The sequence below is a fragment of the Podarcis gaigeae genome (genome assembly GCF_964106915.1).
Source record: "Podarcis gaigeae genome assembly, chromosome: 11".
Taxonomy (NCBI): Eukaryota; Metazoa; Chordata; class Lepidosauria; order Squamata; family Lacertidae; genus Podarcis; species Podarcis gaigeae.
This window is the reverse complement of record NC_139687.1, coordinates 40032827-40053331: the sequence shown is the minus strand read 5'-3', so window position 1 is coordinate 40053331 and position 20505 is coordinate 40032827. Positions and strand designations below refer to the sequence as shown.

The 20505-nt window shown below is 38.2% G+C and overlaps 1 protein-coding gene across 8 annotated transcripts in view; it reads left to right on the top strand.

Moving 5' to 3' along the window:
* Positions 1 to 20505, top strand: part of KIF2A (kinesin family member 2A) — a 47584-nt gene that overhangs the window by 24505 nt on the left and 2574 nt on the right. For 3 of the 8 annotated variants that reach the window (XR_014556371.1, XM_083703522.1, XM_083703521.1), the window contains 13 exons: positions 163 to 217; positions 4269 to 4431; positions 6440 to 6530; positions 6995 to 7058; positions 7908 to 7999; positions 8209 to 8351; positions 9698 to 9902; positions 14230 to 14340; positions 15892 to 15959; positions 17280 to 17393; positions 17972 to 18122; positions 19477 to 19578; positions 20166 to 20301. Coding sequence is in view for 6 of the 8 variants with exons in the window: in XM_083703522.1 (XP_083559648.1) it covers positions 163 to 217; positions 4269 to 4431; positions 6440 to 6530; positions 6995 to 7058; positions 7908 to 7999; positions 8209 to 8351; positions 9698 to 9902; positions 14230 to 14340; positions 15892 to 15959; positions 17280 to 17393; positions 17972 to 18122; positions 19477 to 19578; positions 20166 to 20301 (1495 nt within the window). In the remaining 2 variants the exon portion in view is untranslated. Of the gene's footprint in view, positions 1 to 162; positions 218 to 4268; positions 4432 to 6439; positions 6531 to 6994; positions 7059 to 7907; positions 8000 to 8208; positions 8352 to 9697; positions 9903 to 14229; positions 14341 to 15891; positions 15960 to 17279; positions 17394 to 17971; positions 18123 to 19476; positions 19579 to 19695; positions 19855 to 20165; positions 20302 to 20505 lie in introns of those variants that run through there. The other 5 variants (XR_014556370.1, XM_083703523.1, XM_083703525.1 and 2 more) reach the window with 3 other exon arrangements.

Below are 20505 nucleotides of genomic sequence, written 5' to 3'. Positions count from 1 at the left end.
ATTTCAGTAGAACTAAGGTTGGGTATAACCTACTGCTGAATCCTTTTGTTTTTGATCACATACATCACTATAATTATTGAAATAAACTGTCTTTAAGTTTCTGTTTCAGAATTGGTTCAGAATTACTAATTTCATTGACTCTTTTATTTTTTATTTTTTAAGATTGATGAGCACAGGATATGTGTGTGTGTAAGAAAACGACCACTAAATAAAAAAGGTAGGCCTCTTTTTAATATGCAGACTTTTATCTAGTTTCTGGGAGGTGGGTAATAACTTTATTTTATATTTGTCTTGAGGCCACATGATGAGTTGATTTTTTTTTTTAGGCTTCCCCAAAAGGTTTCCATAAGGGAGGGTGAATGAGTTTTATCAAGTGGGTACTAGGATAACTCCAAGCATTTGGATTTCTCCTAGAGCACATTTGAAGCTAAGCCACCGATAAAAAATAATGGACCATTTCTGGTTTATTCACACACACACACACACACACACACACACACACAATCATTTTGGCTTTCCGGATGTGCTTGTATAGGCTATATTGAACCCAGGAACCTTCTTATTTGGTCATATCTAGAAGTGATGTCTCCTTTAGCCTTGTTCTGTACATATGGACATCACAATTTGTAAAGAGGGCCTGTCTTTTCAAAGATCAAGGCAACTTACACGAAAAGTACAATAAGCAATGAAAAAAGGAACTCTCTCTCCCCTTCCCTTCCCTTCCTTTCTGTAAGACCGAGTTAGCAATACAGACTTCGGTAACTAGAAGGATTTCAAAAAAGTCTTCACATTCCCTCTGAAATGCCAAGAGGAAGGCAGGCCTAGACTATCTGAATTCTCTAATTTAACTATAGTAAACCCCCCCCCCCAAAAGAAAAAAATTGAAATGTTGTGGCACTGTTTTACCAAAGTGAAGGTTATTTTATTCATCCAAATCTCAAATGCTTGGTTCTATGTAAGTAACGCTTCTGTTCAAAGAAACACCTAGTTTATTTAGAAGCTTCTAATGTCCCCATAACTAAATTAGGTATTAGTGTAAATGCTGAAATTGTGATGGAATTTCTCTGGGGAGGGGAGTGCTTGGGAATTATGTAATGAGATGGTTACATAATGTTCCATTTGAGTGTCTTGTGAAGAGCAATGATGCATTAAATATTATGATGCTAGCAGCTCTGTAGAGCGTATTTAGCTATAACAAGTTCTGGGCGTATTTGGCTTTCTTCATGCAGGTCCTTGAGCATCACTTTGAATATCATGGTATTATGGTTTGGAGCGATGGTTCTCATGTTATCTCATATAATGATGAAAATACTACCTCTGCAATAGAAATCAATTTAAAATTTGGGGGCTGGTTAATATTAGTCCATGATTAATCAGACACTCCCTCCTCTCCGCTCAGTCTGCCCAGGTCCTAACTTGCAGTCATTGCCAACATGCAGTTCTAGGGCTCAGACACGTCTGGAGTATCAAGAAAATAGGGAGACTGTCCCACATAATTTGATAACCTGTTAATCAAGGCAGTGCCAATGCCAAAGCCAACCAAATAATGTGGGAGAAGAATGCATCTTTCTGATTTCTCACAGGAGCCGGCAAGAGTAGGAGAAGAGTTGATGTATCTTCCCCCAACTGTAATGGGACTTATCTCTTATCTATCTATCTATCTATCTATCTATCTATCTATCCATCATCTATCTATCTCTATCTCTATCTATCTATCTATCTATCTATCATCTATCATCTATCATCTATCTATCTATCTATCTATCTATCTATCTATCTATCTATCTACATAAGGGCTTATCTATAGTTGCCTTTCCCCTGCGCTTTCTGAATACCCTTTTTTTCTTTTTGCTCTGGAGCTTTACCTAGAAACTTGCTCTTTAAAGCTCAATCGGAGCAAATGGCAATCTGCTGAAAACCCAAATTGCTGCTTTCTCAAATTTGGCTTTAAAGGGTAGGTTTTCGTGGGGAGAGCTCTGGAGCACAGAAATAAAAAGGTGGGGGGGCACTCTGACATGGAGCTTTAAAGCATGGACCTGTGTCTGAAAGAGTAGGGAAAACAGCAGGGCAAAAGGCAAGTGTGGATAAGCCCATAAGAGATATGGGATGGGGAGAGCACTTGCACAGGTTGCTGAACACTTCCAAGGCTAGGAAGGCAGGGCTGAACAGGAAACATTCTGCAGCTTAGCTTATTCTGTCGGGAACTGAATCCAGGTGGTAGATGGATGACAACGGGCAAATTTCCCCTTCTAGTACTAAGATAACTTTGGAATTATCCTGGTCTCACTATGTGTAATCAGGATGATCTCACACCTCCCATAGATTTCTATAGAGTTCATGACCGTGTCTGCTCCTTACCTGGGAAAAAGCTGGGTGGAAGTAATAAAGTGCTGCTGATGCTTTCAGAGGGTGGTGATGAGGATTCCTCCATATCTATACAGCACTTGTCAAGGCCATCTTGGTAGTTTCCATTCCTACTTTGGCTCTTTCTCTACCCTTTTCGCCTTTGTATTCCTCAGATGGGGGAAGGGAAGTAGCCTGCTTTTCTCCTCAGCTCTCTGACTCATATCTGAAGACAGAGGGTCTGTGACAGCTTCCCTTTGATGTGCTGGGCAGTCCATTGACGTGGAACTTGCCCTACTTCTCTGCCCTTCAGTTCAGAATGTGTAACCATCCTGTGGTTATATAGGATGTTACACATTGACTATATCACGGAACTGTTGGAGCCTACTATCTTTCAGTCACCGGATTGTAATGTAGATTTTATTAGGAATGTAGGCTGTATTCAAGCAGTTGATGTATTAATCAACTGAAATCTAATTGTTGTAGTCATTTACACACACACACACACACACACACACACACCCTTACTGCCCTTCACTGTAAGGTCCCAAAGCAGAATACAACATTACAAAAATGTAAAACAACCCACAAGTATAAAAACAAGGTGGGTCCCAAAAACATACACCTCAGGTGTCAAAAGCTAGGGCCTTCAGATTTGCAGCTGGTCCCCATATAGGATTTGATAGGATTTCATTTTCTCTGTCCTCACCAGGTTTGATTGGACGAACTATTACAAGACAATATATTGAGGAGGTTTGGTGCTATAATAAAAGTTTATTTAATAAACTTTTCCAGAATTTTCACCTGGGCATTCTAGTTTTTAAAGTGAAACATGAAATGTGAGAATCTTTAACTCTCTGAACTTAAAAAATATAATTCACTCAGTGTTGTAAAACCTGAAATTCCAACTTTATTCTGAAGGTCTGAGTGACTAAGAATACCCTTAATGTTTTCATTTATAATGTAATGAGATTCATTGTAATCTTCCTAGGAGACAGATCACAGTCTGTTTATCCTGTTTGTATAACCAATATTAGCTAAATTAAACTATAGGGAGATGTGTGTCTCTGTTGAGTTTTGGCATGCTACTTAAGATGTTTAAAAGTTGTGAATTTGTGTGTTCAGATAATATTTTTTTTTAAAGTACAAAATTGGGGGTCTAATGGGCCTTGAAGTATAGACAGGTCTGTAATATAGTGTGCCCTAAGAACAATGTATTGAGTTTTTTCTTTCGAGTAATATTTTTCTGTGTTTCACTTGCAAATATAGGGCAGAAATTTCCATTTTATTTTCCTGCCACATGGTTACAACACTTCTCTCAAAGCTAAACTTTGGTTGCTTTCCGGTAACTGGGTGGTTAGGTGAAAGGTCAGAATCAAAACACTTCAATGTAGAGCTCTTTGTATGAGAAACCTCAATATATTCTGATTTCTGTCCTGAGGGGTTTTTCCCCCTCACAGAAATAGGACACATTAATGCATTTGACTGTACATACAAAGCACCTTTTGTTTGCATGTCTCTTGGAACATTGGGCTTTGTGTATGTTGTTGCTGACTCAGGCATTTCATACAATTAACAATAGCTAATATTAATGAATGCACAAACTGATGAAATCAAGTTGGCTATCTCCTGTTCCCTTGAAGATGGGTAATGATTTCTTTATGTACTGTTCTTGCAACAAGCTATTTATGCATGCAGATTAAAAAAACAAATAGACTGAAGATGATTCTAGTTTAAACTGAACAGCCTGGAAATACATGTACATATGTATTTTTTTTCTTCCAAAGATGCACATTATAGTATTACCAGATTCACATAAATTGCTTTGAAAAGATTTAACTATTTTGGATGTATGACTAATGTCTCAATTAATTGTGAAGTTTGTGTATCCAAAAAAATTAATTCACATTTAATTGCTTTTTTAGAAACTGTAATGAAAGATCTTGATGTAATAACAATCCCTAGCAAAGATGTTGTGATGGTACATGAACCCAAACAAAAGGTAGATTTAACACGGTACTTAGAAAACCAAACTTTCCGCTTTGACTATGCCTTTGATGACAGCGCTCCTAATGAAATGGTGTACAGGTATGTGTTCCTTGTCCCCATTTTGAAGTTTGTTGCTGTTTTCTCCTGTCAGTAAGCTGATGTTCTGTTTAACTTGGATTCCTGTGTGTTGTTACTGCAATTCCTATGTGTTTGTCTCTTTTTCCACTTCGTCCTCCCAAAAGGACATATTTTCCTAGCCACAGTTATATTTAAACTGTAATAGCTTTATCCAGTGTGAGTGTTTTTGTGTCACTGTACTGGGCTTCCCGCTTCTATTGTGCTTAGGTCCTTCCCACTTTTGGAGGCAGAAGATAATTACACAAAGGGGTTAAGACCTCATTTGGAACCTGAGAGGCAGGTCAGACTTGAAAGATCTGGGCAGAAGAAAAACAGACTCTGCTAGGGGTTTCTTGAGAAGCTGCTAGTATTTTTCCAGAGTCAGAGAGGCAAAAATAAGTCTGGAAATATTCTCCTTTAATGCTACTTCTCTTAAGCTAGTTTGAAAGGAAGGAAAGTCCTGAAAAATGTGTGAATGGGAGGGAGTAGGTGGCAGAAAGAAAGAAGAAAGGGTTAGTTCTGCCTACTTATGACTGCCATCCTGCCTGCTGCTTGGTATGTAGCCCCTGACAGATTACCCCCAAGTCAATGCAGCTCTTGGCAGAAACGGTTGCCCATCTCTGCTCTTCGTGGTACAGTTTGAGTCTGAGTCTCCTTCTGGGACCAGGAGGATCCACAGTTCCACTCCTGCAATTAGTACAGAGAATACAGAAATGTTCAGAAGCTCCAGGTCAGCACTGCAGAGCAAAAGGACTCTTGTGTGCATCATTTTAGGTCAATAGGGAGCGCTTGTTTCTCTAGAACGGGGGTGGGGAACCTTTAGCTCAGGGGTCAGCAAACTTTTTCAGCAGGGGGCCAATCCACTGTACCTCAGACTGTGGGGGGCCGGACTATATTTTTTTGGGGGGGAAATGAACGAATTCCTATGCCCCACAAATAATCCAGAGATGCATTTTAAATAAAGGGACACATTCTACTCATGTAAAAATATCAGGCAGGCCCCACAAATAAGCCACAGATACATTTTAAATAAAAGGACACATTCTACTCATGTAAAAACACGCTGATTCCCAGACTGTTCGCGGGCCGGATTTAGAAGGCGATTGGGCTGGATCTGGCCCTTGGGCCTTAGTTTGCCTACCCATGCTTTAGCCTATAAGCCAGTCTTTGGGGGAGATCTGATTTGGCCCACACGGCCATATGAGTTATCTTCACTTGGGACGTCAGCTGATTGAAGGCAGGATTCAAGACCTCATTAGCTGTGAGTGTCTGTTGCCAGGAGGGGACAGGTGTCTACAGTCAACACAAGATTTATCTGTCTGTTCGCTGGCTGATAAGTGGGGGTTTAATTCTGCCAAAGAAAACCTGTAAAATGAAAGCAGCTTCTTTGCAGTTTCTGTAGCAGTGGTGAGTGGGGCGAGCAGCAAAGGGGGGAAAGGCGAGTCTTTTTTGCTTTGGCCCACCCATCTCTGCTGTTGGAAGTGTGAGAAAGAAGCCTGCAGAAAAGAACTTATGGGAATGGAGGATGACCTAAAGACTTCCTTTGGACTTCTGAAAGCATTATTTAGAAGGCAGAAAATAAGATCTGACTGCTGCCGAATCCAAAGTTGAAAGTAATTTGTGTCAAAGTACTCTACTACTCGTTTTTTGGTCTAAACTGCAACAGACATTTTCAAAGATTGCTTTTGATGTTTTTGCTTGGATGGGGTTATACAAGCTTTATTTCTTACGTAAAGTTTTAAAAAGCTATAATACTAGGCACCCTTGGAGGAAACTGATTTTCTAGATCCATTTCAGTCAAGGGATTAGGCCTGGTTTTGGCACAGAAACTGCTTTGGCTAGTTAGCTTTTGTTCTTGTTTCTATTATGTATTTTGTGTTTTTATCATGTATTTTATGCTCTGAACCACCCTGAGATCTAAGGATGAAGGGTGGTATACATATTTTAAAAATAATATAATAGCTATGTTTCTTTTATTTCTGTGCTAAAGGTTTACTGCAAGACCACTAGTAGAAACAATATTTGAAAGAGGAATGGCTACATGTTTTGCTTATGGACAAACAGGCAGTGGAAAGACCCATGTAAGTATTTCTGGTGAGCGATACATGCTATTGAAGTGCTTTTATTAGCGATACATGCTATTGAAGTGCTTTTATTATAACCTGATAACTTTGAATGTGTTAACAACATAATTGACTCTCTTAAGGGCAAACGCCTCTTAGGGACTGGTCATAAACTGTAAAATTTTGTCCCAGGTCCCACTTATGAACCTACTTTATGGAACTTTAAAGGCTGCTTGCCGACAAACTTCATTAGAGTTAGAAACACACACATACATTCTTAGAGTGTCCGCTGTTTCCGTCATTACAAAATGCTAAAGTAATCTTTGTCTTAAGGGAGCAAATCCAGTTGTTGTTTTTACATAAAGCAGTGGGTCTTCTCAATGAAAATAGTTATTCATGCATGACCCTCGATAACGAGTATGTGATGCTCGATAGTTGCTGTTTTCATGCTGTTTATTTTATTGTATTATGTTTGTCTTTAGACAATGGGTGGTGATTTTTCGGGAAAGAACCAAGACTGTTCAAAAGGAATTTATGCACTAGCAGGTATGTTCTTTGTCTTTGGGCTTTACACAAAAGAGTCTGTATCCTGTGCGTATAGCTATACACTTTATGGTATTTGGGTACCATTTAACATCTGAGATTGAGAGATGTAATACTATTAAGTTGGAAGTTGGACCTGTGCGAAACTGCAGGCAGAAGGAAACTGTCAGCAGGGGACTTGCCTGCTTCTTCACCCCACTGCAGCTTCCTGTATTCCCCAAAAGTTGTTTCTGGGGGCCAGGGCAGCCTGTGGATTGGGGTGTGAAGGGATGTTGGGTAAAAGAAAGTCACTGAAAATGGGGCCAAAACATCTTGCAAGAGCAGTATCCCTCACACAAGGTGCTTCTGTTCTATTTTGACAGTTCCTCTTGCACCCCATCCCACTTCATTCTGGAGGCTCCTCTAACCATCAGAAGTAGCTTTTTTGGAGTTACTATAAGAACAGAGGGTTATTATGGGAGAGGGGTGGTGGGGAAGCATCCTTTCATGTCCTTTCTTGGAAAGCTTATAGTCTAACATTCTAGCTTCCATCCTGTGAATCTCTTTGCATTTTATCAGCTTCTCTCCAAAACAAATGCTGTGAATTTCACATGTAGATTTAATGTATGTGATGCGTGTTAAACACGTGAGAACGCTATACAAATGCTCCTTTTTTATGGCTAGCCACATGGAACAATCCATTCTACTTTGTGAACATTTGTCATGGATGCTTTAGTTGAAATTCTTGCATTATAGGGGGTTGAATAGATGACCCTCAAGGCCCCTTCCAACTCTACAGTTCTGTGATTTGAACAGCTGTACATTTAACATTTTTTCTGTCACTCACTCAATCTCTTTTTCATCTATTCACAGCTAGAGATGTCTTTTTAATGTTGAAGAAACCAAACTATAAGAAACTAGAACTTCAAGTATATGCAACATTTTTTGAAATTTATAGTGGAAAGGTATGTGATACATACACATATATCTATTTTAGAATGAAAGTCATATCTAGCAAAGCTTATTTTGTCAGGAGTTCCGAGTTTTCGTCTCTGTATTTAGATCTCTTTGTTTTGCATGGCTGTTTTGTCAGACAGGACTAAAGTAATGTTCTAAAGACCCCTAAATAAAACAACATGTCTTCTCCCTCTCTTTCCCCTTCTCCCTGCATAAGGTTTTTGACTTATTGAACAGGAAGACGAAATTGAGAGTTTTAGAAGATGGTAAACAGCAAGTCCAGGTGGTGGGATTACAGGAACGAGAGGTTAAATGTGTTGAAGATGTACTCAAGCTTATTGAAATAGGCAACAGTTGCAGGTAGGATTTTTATTTTTTTAAAAAAACAACCTGGGAGTTTACTTGCCAGAAGAAAACTCCTGTTCTGTACTAGCTACTGAGAGAAATAGAACATTTGTGTGTGTGTGTGTGTGTGTGTGTGTGTGTGTGTGTGTGTGTGTTTTAGGAGCAGTGTTGATTTGTGTTATCAGCTTACTGTCTTAATGTTTTGCTAATTTATTGACATATTGTTACATTATTACATCTGGGTTTCCAACTAAGACTGTAACATTCAAGTTCAGGCTTAAAAGAAGTTATAACTAGCACCTGCATAGTTATAATTACACTCGGCCCTTCAGTCTGAGTTTAACATTAGAGTAAATCCTTTGAAGGTGGTCCAACGCTGATTTTTAACCCTTGTCTGACTAGCTCATATTGTAAGAGCTAATTTCCCCTTGTCCTGGTGTGGTTGTAAGGTTCAAGGAATGTATTGGGAGTGTAACTAAGTACACATGTTCTGGAAGGAGGTTGTAACAGAGATTGGTATTGTTGTTGCCAAACAGGGGTCCCTGGACGCTAAGTTATGTCTCTTACCTATTTTTGATGACACCAATATTAACCTTACTCATCAACACCTTTTTCTATATCTGTTGGTTGCCACTTGTCTAGTGATCTCTCAAGGATAGAAGGGCACATCTTGTTATTCTACTGATCTATGGTTTTAAAAAGTAGTGTTTATTGCCTTTTTTTTGAAAAAAAGTGACTCAGAAAATATGTGCCACCATGAGTGATTTGGACTTCTCTGACTTTGCTTCAGCTTGGGGGCTGTTTGTGATTTAACATGACCAATCAATCTCATGGTTGGCACATTCCCGCTAAATATAAGTATTTGGCAATAATCATGATGATTTAATATGTTTGGTATTAGTATGAACCCTGTATTCCACTATGGAATTTATTTTATGCCACTCATTCTTTTTCATACTTTCTGTGATTATTATGATTATTATTTTATTATTTTGTAATTTTATTTATTATGACTGTTTTTATTCTTTCTTTTAGCTTGATGCTTATTTTTTGTTTACTATAAAATAAAAAGAACTACTAGTACTTGCTTCTAAAATGTAAAAATATTATTAAGTGAATTGAAACAAACGTGGTTCAGTGAGTGGTATAAGAGGAAAATACAGATGCTCGTCTATCTCAGTTCATGCCATAGTTGAAGACAGAGAGTAATTGGCATATGTGTACTACAAATGAGCCCCTTGTTTGTTTTGTATTAGAATAGAACCTAAAGTGTGCTTTAAACTATCAACAGATAGTGTAAGCCTGACAAGCCTTGTGGTGATGTGTAATTCAATTGCGTTTCTCTCCTCCCTTTGCTACAGAACATCTGGTCAGACATCTGCAAATGCACACTCATCTCGAAGCCATGCAGTGTTTCAGATCATCCTCAGGAGGAAAGGGAAGCTGCATGGTAAATTTTCATTGATTGACTTGGCTGGAAACGAAAGAGGAGCTGACACTTCCAGTGCCGATAGGCAAACACGACTGGAAGGTGCTGAAATTAACAAGAGCCTTTTAGCACTTAAGGTAAAAAAATAAAATGCCTCTCATTGTATTTGTACCAAAGACCCTCCAGTTTTCCATATTGCAGCAAATGCAGAAACTTCTGAAGGTGATATTTGCCTTCCATGTTTAATATGTGTATTGTTACATTTGTACATTCAAAGAGCTCTGAGCAGTACTTTAGATTTGCGGTTGATTTGTGAGCTAAGTTAAGCTGCAGGAGACTGATTTACCCAAAGCCAAACACCCAGTTTGCTTCCTAGCTTAGCAGTGATTTACTCCTGGCCCTCCCACATTCAAGCTACTGAAATACACGGATGCTGAAAATTTTCATAAGGTCAGGTAGCTTTGTAGACCTCTGCCTATACTCATACATGGTTTGTGATTTATGATAAGAATCTTGGACTGTTCAAGAACTGCAATAGGTAGCAGTCAAGTCCTCTAGCAGCTTGGTGGTCAGGCACAGACTGAAACTGTGGAGTCGGACCACACTGCGGAGGGCTTGCTCAGCAATAGTAGGAAGCCAGAACTGTTAAGCTGATATAGGCCAGGGTCTGAACGTACAGCTTGGCACCACTCAAATGTTGTTGGACTACACTTTCCATTAGCTCCAGCCAGCATGGGCTGTGGTTAGGAAGGGTGGTTAGGAAGGGTGGAGGTTGTAGTTCACAGCATTTGGAGGGTATCGGGTTTTGGAAGGGCTGCACTTGGGTGCTAGCTGTAGGAATTTAGCTTGGGGCTTTTGATGCCATCTGTCCATTGTTTCTGGTAGAAGACTATGGTCTCTTTGGGTAGTTGACTGTACATGTGTATAGTTTATGGAAGTGGTATGGGAATGCTCCCATACATACTACATCTCTTTCCCTTTAGTCTGCAAGTATTTATTGATAATATTTACTTCTTGAAAAAAAATTATCCTGCCATTTTAGTGCTATACAAACTTACCTTTTTTTCAATGTACATAGATTTTCTGTGTGCGCAAACCAGCTGTTGCTTTCTCTCTCAAAGAAAACCCTGTATTGGTCTTGTAGTTTTGGACACTAGATATATAGCAACCCTAGGGAAATGTCAAAATGTAGGATGAGCCATCACTATAGCATGGAAAGAGGCAGGTAAAGCAAATAGGTGCAGCTCTGCTGTAAGTTTCCTAGGGAGTAATATATGCATAAAAACGTGGTTCTAAGTTTATGGTTGTGTAATTAACACAATTGTGCATGGGAGAGAGACAGACAAACAGTGTGGACCTTGCCTCTGTTTTGGTTTGTTGTGCATATTTGGTATGATTACAAAACACACCGATACATACTGCATAACTAATATTTAACAATACAATGAAGACCCTTGTGACACTTTAAAGACTAACAAATTTGTTGCAGTGTAAGCTTTTGTAGACCAGACTGCCCTTTGCGGGGAATACTCTGGTCCAGGAAATATTATGCCACATTTGTCAGTTATCACAGGTTTTTGTTTTTATTGCAACAAGCTAACACAGTTAGTCCTCTAGAAATAGTTACTTGATAATACAGCTGCCCTCAGACATGCCTAATTTGACTAACCAAGTAATAAAAAAGAGCTTACACTGATTTGTGCTAACAAAATACAACCAGTGCATGGCTTCACTGTGAGAACAGGTTGTTTTTTAGACAGGGCAACTTGCAATTAGCACAGAATATATACCTAATGGAGACACACCAAAATGTCTTATTCTTCTTTATAATCCTATTCCTTGTTTTGCCCTTTCTTCTTTTAACATTTTGCAGCTAGATTCAGTGAATAAATTGGATCTGAACACAAAGAACAGCTTCCTCCAAGAAATGCCAAATTTTAAAGCTCTTGAAATTTATTCTCACACATTTCCTCCTTATCTGTAATGTAGCTATTTTGCCAGTATGCACTTCTGCAGTTTGTGTAGCACGCTGAAAGATTTAATTCCACATTAAATATCTGTAATGTACATATTTGTATTTATGTGCATTGCAAATTCAGTGCATGGAAAGTATCCAGATTTCGTGTTTATTTTTACTTAACTGCAGTGAACTGTTTTGCTGTTGCTCTGCTTTGTTTGTCATCTTCTAAATGTCATTAATTATATAGGGGAGCAAGAATAAGCAAGCAGCTACAGATGTTCCAAATTACTGTTGTCAGGAATAAATGGAATATTTCTAACTGAACTACTTAATCTTCATTTTCTGACAGTCTTTGTATCACGAGAGAACTGAAGGAGTTGAAAATCCTCCAGTTCATTTGTCAAAACATTTCAATGCTTTTGAAATGTGGGCTTTGCCCCATTAGAAGTTGTCTGCGATGAGTTTCCCATTGTTGAAATATTTCAAAATCTGTTTACTGTAACCAAATAAGGGTTGCATAGTCAAATACTTAAGTATTACTAGTGAAGAAAGAAGAATTATTTAAAAGTCATATTGTATTGCTGTTTCATAAGCCATGTCCTCTTCTGGGATTTGATCTTTAATCCTAAATGGAATGTACAGTCATACTTCTAGTTGCGTTAGGTTCATGTTGCAAATTTTCGGGTTGCAAATGGGGCAAACCCGGAAGTGTATACTTCTGGGTTTTGCTGCACGTGCAGAAGCGTTCTGTGCACTTTGTGCATGCGCAGGAGCACTCTATTGTGTCATGCGCTGAAGCAGCGTTCTACTTATGGACTTTTTGGGGTACGAATTGCACCCCGGAACGGATCACGTCCATAAGTAGAGATACCACTGTACTTAAATGGCTGTAGCTCCATGGTAGATTATCTCCTTTGTGACCAGAAGGTTTCAGGTTCAGTCCCTGGCATATCCAGGTTTGGGAAATACTTCCTGCCTGAAATCCGGGAGAACCACTGCCTGTCAGTTTATATTGTACAAGATGCATTGTTGGTCTGTTGGGCTGGTGCCAAGTTTATTGTGTCCTAAATGATCTTTAGTCTCTTACTGCAGCCTGCCTGCCTTATTGACCAAGCATTGAGGAGAGTGAGTCCATTGAGGTGCTGATACTGTCTGGGTCCCCTGGCTGTTACCCTCCATCTCATTATAGCCTCCATGATTGGCTGTATAATTCCATGCCTATTTTATGTGAGGTTCCTTGTGAAACTCAGCTGTGGAACTGGGGAGCCCTCAGTCACTAGCTGGAGCAGAAAGATATGAGAGGGGGGAGGCAGAACCTTTTAAGTTGGTTAGATGGGCTTGGGTGGGTATGAAGTCGTCCAGGGCTGCCTTTTGAATAGGGTTTTTTGGGATTAAAGGGCCATTATTTCCAGGTCATTGAGCAGGATTGAAGGCCTATCCTGACCAAGGCAATGATTCCATTGAAATAGCCCAGGCATAGGCAAACTCAGCCCTTCAGATGTTTTGGAACTACAACTCCCATCATCCCTAGCTAACAGGACCAGTGGTCAGGGATGATGGGAGTTGTAGTCCTGAAACATCTGGAGGGCCGAGTTTTCCTATGCCTGAAATAGCCCTTTGTAAAAAGTTTTGAGAACCATGGCACAAAACTAATCTGGTGTTCAAGCAATTTTATTTTTATTTAACTTTAGAAAATGTTCATACATTTTCCTTTAAAAGTATTTTACTTTAGAGTGAAATAGCCAAAAATACAAATTATTAGGTGACAATAAAATTAATTAGTTTTTCCTTTCATGGTTTGTTGCTCTATTAACATAAGCACTGTCTGCTGGATCAGACTAGTAGTGCTTTTAGTCCAGCATTCTGTTCCCATGGTGGCCAACCAGATGCTTATGGTTTCCTACAAACAGGATCCAAGAGCAAGAGCCTTCTCCCCTCCTCTAGTTTCTAGCCTTTGGTATTAAACCCTACAGAATTAGAGCAGTGTTGGTAAGAACCTAACTAGCATAGAAAACCCTTGTGAGACACAGTGGACACCCATTTCCCTTGGTTTACATTTTATACACAAATAAACTATTAGCCTGGAGGATTTTTTTGAATCTTTCTTTCTAAGCTGAGTACTGACCTAAAGATGTTTTTTTTACAGAATGCTGAACAGCACCTACAATAACAAACACTGTCATTTTAAGTGCTTTCTTCCTTAATCTCTGATACAAGTGACTTGTCTAGTGCTGCAAGGCTCCAGAAGTAGTGAAGTCTAGAATTAATATTGTGCTCGGACTTAAAACACAAACTATGGGAATGCCTAATTACAGTGCTACACTAGCCTTGAGGTTTATTTGCATTTTTCTTAATTAGAAATACTGAAAACTGATGTAATATTTTAAGACTGGCTTAAACAAGAGCAACATGTTTATTTATCTGGTTTTGTTGATTGCACTTGTATTAATATTTTTGCATGTGTCCTGTGGAGCAAAAAAACATAAACATGTTTACTCTTACAGGAGTGCATCAGAGCCTTAGGCCGAAATAAGCCTCATACTCCATTCAGAGCGAGTAAACTTACTCAGGTCCTAAGAGATTCATTCATAGGAGAAAACTCTCGCACCTGTATGGTAAGTTGAGTGTGTTGCATTGCTGTAGAAAACAACAACAATCTATTAGTAGTAGATCAACTTAAATACACCATAGGCCACATACAAAGGGGATGGAAAAGCCTGTATTCTCAGATGGCACTCTAACCTTTAGATAGCAAGTAGCTTTTGGAACCATATTATGAAATTTGAGCATATCAAGGAGCCATCTTCAAATTGCCCCAAAGGGAAAGATTACACTCATAAACATCTCTTACGGTATTTTAAAATCCAAGTCTTAAGACCAGTGCTTTTTTCTGGAGGTACGCAGGGGGACGCATACCCCTAAACATTTTGTGAATCTTTGTACTTTTGTCCATTTACTGTATTTATTTTTCCCAATTTGAACTATAAAATGGTGATTTTTTTGAGTCAAAATGGGAGCACCCCTAAACATTTTTAAAGAAAAAAGCACTGCTTAAGACCAAGGAAATAATCAGGAGAGAACCAATGGGTCTGGTTGTGAAGCAGTACTGACTTCCAGCTAAGGATTATCAGAATTAAGTTTCTTCTATGGGATGTGTTTATAGTCCTTAAGATTCCAACTGATTCCATATGTTGTTTTTGGTAGGTCCTGTTGGAATAACCTATTAATCAATGTCATTTTATTTGTGGAAAAGGTACTTGTGGAGGTTATTCTACCCTGCATATGCTAGTATCCTATTTCCAAATATGCCTTGTGCAAATCCTGCTTACTTATACATAGAGTAATACTGTTCATTCCAGGACAAAATTGCATATGTATTTGTGACTGAGACACTGGGGTTCGAGAGACTGTGGTTGCATCTTAAGTTTTACAGCAGTGAGACTACCAAGTGTCATGTGAAAGTCATATGGAAGACACTAACTTGGACAGCTGAACTTTAATTTTTCAATATTCTATATCCAAAGTTAGTTTACTATTTTGTGTATGGTACTGACTGCCGTGTTGAAACTCAACTATACATTTTATTTAAATTGTAAAAGTTTGTGATTGTATTTATTTTGTTCCTGTTTTTGATAGTATTTTTATGGCAACTTGAATAACTAGGCCCTGTTTGTTTAAAACAAAATAAAGATGGCTGCCCATGCTATCTTACCTTCACCATTTTGATTATTCTGATATAGAATTAATGCTATCTTCTTTCTCAAGGGTCACCAAATGGTAAGAGGTGAAGAAGTAAGTCAAGAAATAATAATTAAAGGGGAGAGAAGTATTTATGTTTATTGCATATATCAATACCTGCTGGAAAGCAGTACTCTTCCCTAATTAGATTGGGTGGTGAAGGAGAGATTGGAAATAAAATGTATTAGAAAGATACCATATTGTACGGATAGGTGCTCTAAAATGTGGATTCATTTAAAACTGAATATAGGTTAAACACATAATATGCATCACTTGGATATCAAGTGCTTACTTGAACACAATACTTAATATTTTCAGTGTGCATAAATTTAATAAATATTTCCTTCTTTTAAGTAATACAGATTTGTGCATGTGCTCTTGACTGTTGTTGTCCTTGAAAAATAACTTTTGATATCCTTTCCTCCCAGATTGCTACTATTTCTCCAGGGATGGCATCTTGTGAAAATACTCTAAACACACTAAGATATGCGAACAGGTATGAGAATTTATATTTATATCATTGCATTCCCTAGCAGCGTTTGAAACCTAGAAGCCTTTTTTCAGGCTTCAACTTCCTTATACTTTCTGAATTGCTATGAGGAACTACATTTATACCAGTACAGTTCACAGTTGAAGATGGCTGGCCTAACCTTATGCAGAAGGTCTGAAGTGGAGTTGAAAACAGGTTCTCCCACCCCAAATTTCCAGATCACAGCTGAGCATCATCTCAGTTTGACTAATCTATCCTTTCAGTCTGGAAACAGGAGTATATGTCTTGAGGTTATGACAATAATAGGGTAGAATGCATTAGTTAGTAAATATCTGTCGGTGTCCTATAAATATAGCAACAAGCAGACTAAAATAAAAACCTATTTTTTAGTTAGGCTGGCATCTTAACTGAATTCTGATGTTAGTTTAAACCAATTATTATTGTCATTGTGTTGCATTTCTTGTACACCGCTTACAGACATTTATAACTAAGCATTATATAAATTGTTAAAATAAATAACAATTTAAAAGGCAGTAATAATTATTTATAATTAATGCCATTGACATATGTTTAGCATGTCTTTCTCTAAGGCAGCAGTGAATATTTGACCCTTAAATGCTGGGTTGTTGTTTTTTAAAAAAAATCACTTCTTCCAAAAGAAGAGCAGTTTACCTCTGGATCAGTCCTTGAATGAAATAACTGCAAATGTCAGTTGCTTTGTAGCTGGGTAGACCTGTTGTGATGTTCACCAAGACACTGGGCTTATATAGAAATACCGGCTTCTTTGACATGTCTTATAAATGTTCATGGAATATGTTTATGTATTACACAATTTAGCTAATAAGTAGTATACAAGTCTTTGTTTTTATTATACCACATTCTGAGCATTTATATTAATAGTGGGAGACTTCTATGCATGAGCTGCATGACCACATAGTTCGTAAAGTGTATGATTAGAATAATACTAAGACCTGGGTCATAATAGTCTGCTAAAGCTGAAGTGATTTGTTTTTGTTCCTGAAGTTGTACAAAGTAAGCTTAGTTTTGTGGCAACCTGTATGGTGCATTAGTGGGAATGTTGAACCTGGAACAATCTCCTTGCATTCCACCCAGCTGTTGAAGGATGACCTTGCTTAAGCCAACATCCTTTGACTTCAGTTTCCCATCTTGTATTAATGACTATTTTCTCCTGGAGGATTTGCCAAAGTTTATTTGTGCCCTAGCAAGCGTGTTGCATAACTGACTGATTAAATATTAGAGGTTGTGATTTCATTGTCCTTACAAGAACACTTTCTTTTAATTTGCTGCTGTATCTTGCTGCTGCAGAGTAAAGGAATTTGGAATTAGTCCTTCGGACATTCCCTTCTCACAGGGTAGTGGCAGTCGCTCTGATCTCTCTCCTTCCTATGAGTATGACGACTTTTCTCCTTCAATCACCAGGTCTACTTCATTCTTTACATGGACTCTCTATTTTCTTTTAGTGTTCCCCCCCCTTCAGCTGCGTAATTTTACAGACAAACCTTCACCTACTTTCCCTGTCTTGAGTCATCACCACCTTTTTGTTTCCATTTTGTTTGACAGGTGGTGACACTGCATGGCCTGCAACTCATTTTCCCAATTATTATTCATCTTTTCTTCTTTTCAAACATTTCATGCCCAAGCTTGTTATTTCCCCTCATGTGTAAGATAGTGGTGATGTCAACTTTTGTAGTAGTAGCAATTCTACATCTGAATAATTGAAGTGCAACACTGATTCATTTTTAAATGCATGTGAAATAATTAAAGTATAAAATAATAAATGATTCGAACTCTTACATGAGCACAATGTTTAATATTGTAATCAAGTATATTGTGTTTGACTCCTCATGTTTAGGGTACACTCCTATTAAGGATACACTCATTCATGATGTTGACATCACCATTATTTATGTGAATTGCCTGTGAATTGATGAAGGGTTTTTTTCTGTACTAAATGAATGGTACTCATTTTAAAATGAACACCTTCTTTGCAACTGTAGAGTAAAGGAACTGACAGTTGATCCCACTGGTGCTGGTGATATCCGTCCAATCGTTCATCATGCTCCAAATCAGATTGATGACTTGGAGGCACAGTGGGGTGTTGGTAGTTCACCTCAGAGAGATGATCTCAAACTACTTTGTGAACAAAATGTGAGTATCTGGCAAACCTCAGTGGCTCTTATTGCAGTAGAAATGCAATGCAAACATTTAGTCAATTAGTATATGTATATAAAGTTGCTTGGTGTGTTGCAAGGATAGTCTAGACGCTTTCTCTATTAAACAAAAACTGAAACTAATCATATGTTGCATACATTATTCTCCTGCATTATAGTGTGTTGACAGAAATGTCTTTCTAGATTTTGTTTCAGGTTTTGGAGGGGGCAGATATGACCAGCCAAACATGACTCTAAAGCGCATTCAGGATAGCTTATATGCATAGCAATAAAATGAATATAAACAAGTATGAACATCCATTTATACTCTCAGTTTTGTTCATACTCTCAACTTTAACAAACCACTATCATGTTATCCTCAGACATTACCTTCTAAACTTAAAAACCCCCAACTTCTCTTTCTTTGCCCTCCTAAGCAAGGTGATCACAACCTTCTGACTATATACTTCCATATTTCTATATTTGAAATGAGAAACCAATATATCCTTAGTGAGATGGGGCTTCCTGACTTGGGCTGCTTTCTGGGTTTTCTTGTTGTTATTGTGTCTCACAGCTACAATAAACCTACCATTCAAATTATGGACTGGTCATTTCTTCGTCAGAGGGCAAACAGGCAAATTTAGCAGGGGATCAAATACTTTCCCCCCTCACTGTAGATCCCACCTTAATTCTGTCATGGAACTCAAGGTGGCCTACATGTGGCGGTCCCTCATCCAGGCACTGTCCAAACCTGCCTAGCTTCAACAAGGTGGTGTCCTCCAGACCATACAAATAATTTGCTAGACAGCTCTTTGGAGTTTCTTTCTCACCGTTTATATTTCATGACAGATAATGCTGTTGCTTCTGTATGGAAGAATATTTTAGTGGCCCTTTGGAGTAACAATATACTATTACTGAACTTGGCATTTTAGCCAGTAAACAAATGGCATTTGGGGCAACCATCAATTCTTGCTGTTGTGTGGGATTCTCTAAAGATTTTATTTTTGTATGGCTCTCCTGCAGATGCCTTGCCTATACAAACCCAATCTCTTTCTCTGTATTGATTCAGGTTACCATGTTTCGTTAATTTCTTTTTTTCTTGTTTTGTTTCCTTGTGTATTCTTGCAATTGCTCATTTTTTTTTGTTTTTCTCAACTGAAGTGTATCCCAAAACTGGACTGCACTCCATACATTGTAATAAAACTATGAATTAGCCTTGTTCAAGAGAACATAAGCATTTGTCTTGCTGAGTCATGGATCAGTGTTCTTCAACATGCTGCTCTCTGTTAGCTTCTGTTATCAAAATATTTTTTGAAAAGTAGATTTATATTACGCTTCATTGTTTTTAAAAGGAGGAAGAAGTATCGCCACAGTTGTTTACTTTCCATGAAGCTGTATCACAGATGGTGGAAATGGAAGAGCAAGTTGTAGAAGACCACAGAGCTGTCTTCCAGGTAAACGTGGAGCGCTGATTAATACAGAGGCTGGGATCCGAAGAACTGTTGAGCACTGTGCAACCATGGGGCCTTTGGGCTTGTTTTTCTGAAGCTACAACTTCTCTCAGCCCATAGGGCTAGGTTCCATTGACACCGAAGAGATTTTCAGAAACAGTTAATGATTGGGCATTGGAATTGGCACTGGGCATGTTCAAGCCCTTAGAAGTGTTTAAGTAGTATTTTTTATGTTGGTCAAACTTCCCAGTTGGGGCAATAAAAATGTTTTGAAAAGAACTACAAACAACTTGCGGTTTTTGTGCAGTTTTCCTAATGCTTATTTTTTCCACAGTGTCTTTGCAGCTTGATAGTTGTATAAACTGCTTCATCCCTGTTTCCTAGTCCTTATCTGAAACACACTGAAGCTTCTTGGAAATCATTGAAAGAGGAAACTGTTTGTATTTGATATTTATAAAAAGGTTCCATCATAGGAATGTTTGTTGAACTTATCAAAATTGTTTTGTTAATTTTGGCAAGTTTGGCATTGCACTCCACAATTTGTTGCCTGCAAATTGATTGTTGTATGTTCTATCTTTGGTTTTTATTAGGAATCTATTAGGTGGCTAGAAGATGAAAAAGCTCTCTTGGAAATGACAGAAGAAGTAGACTATGATGTGGATTCATATGCTACACAACTTGAAGCAATCCTAGAACAAAAAATTTACATTTTGACTGAGCTTCGGGGTAGGTGTTTATATCTGCTTAGATATACTTCTTAGATATTGAAGAATTTGTTGAAAGTGACAAGTGGCTTGTGTTAGCATTTAATGGGTTTCAAGATTTATATATTTTTCACAAGCCAGTTTTAGTAGGGAGAGAAAACCAACTGATATTGACAGCCATATAGCGGTTTATAAAGCAAATCTGAGGAGCTAAAATTTCTAAGCA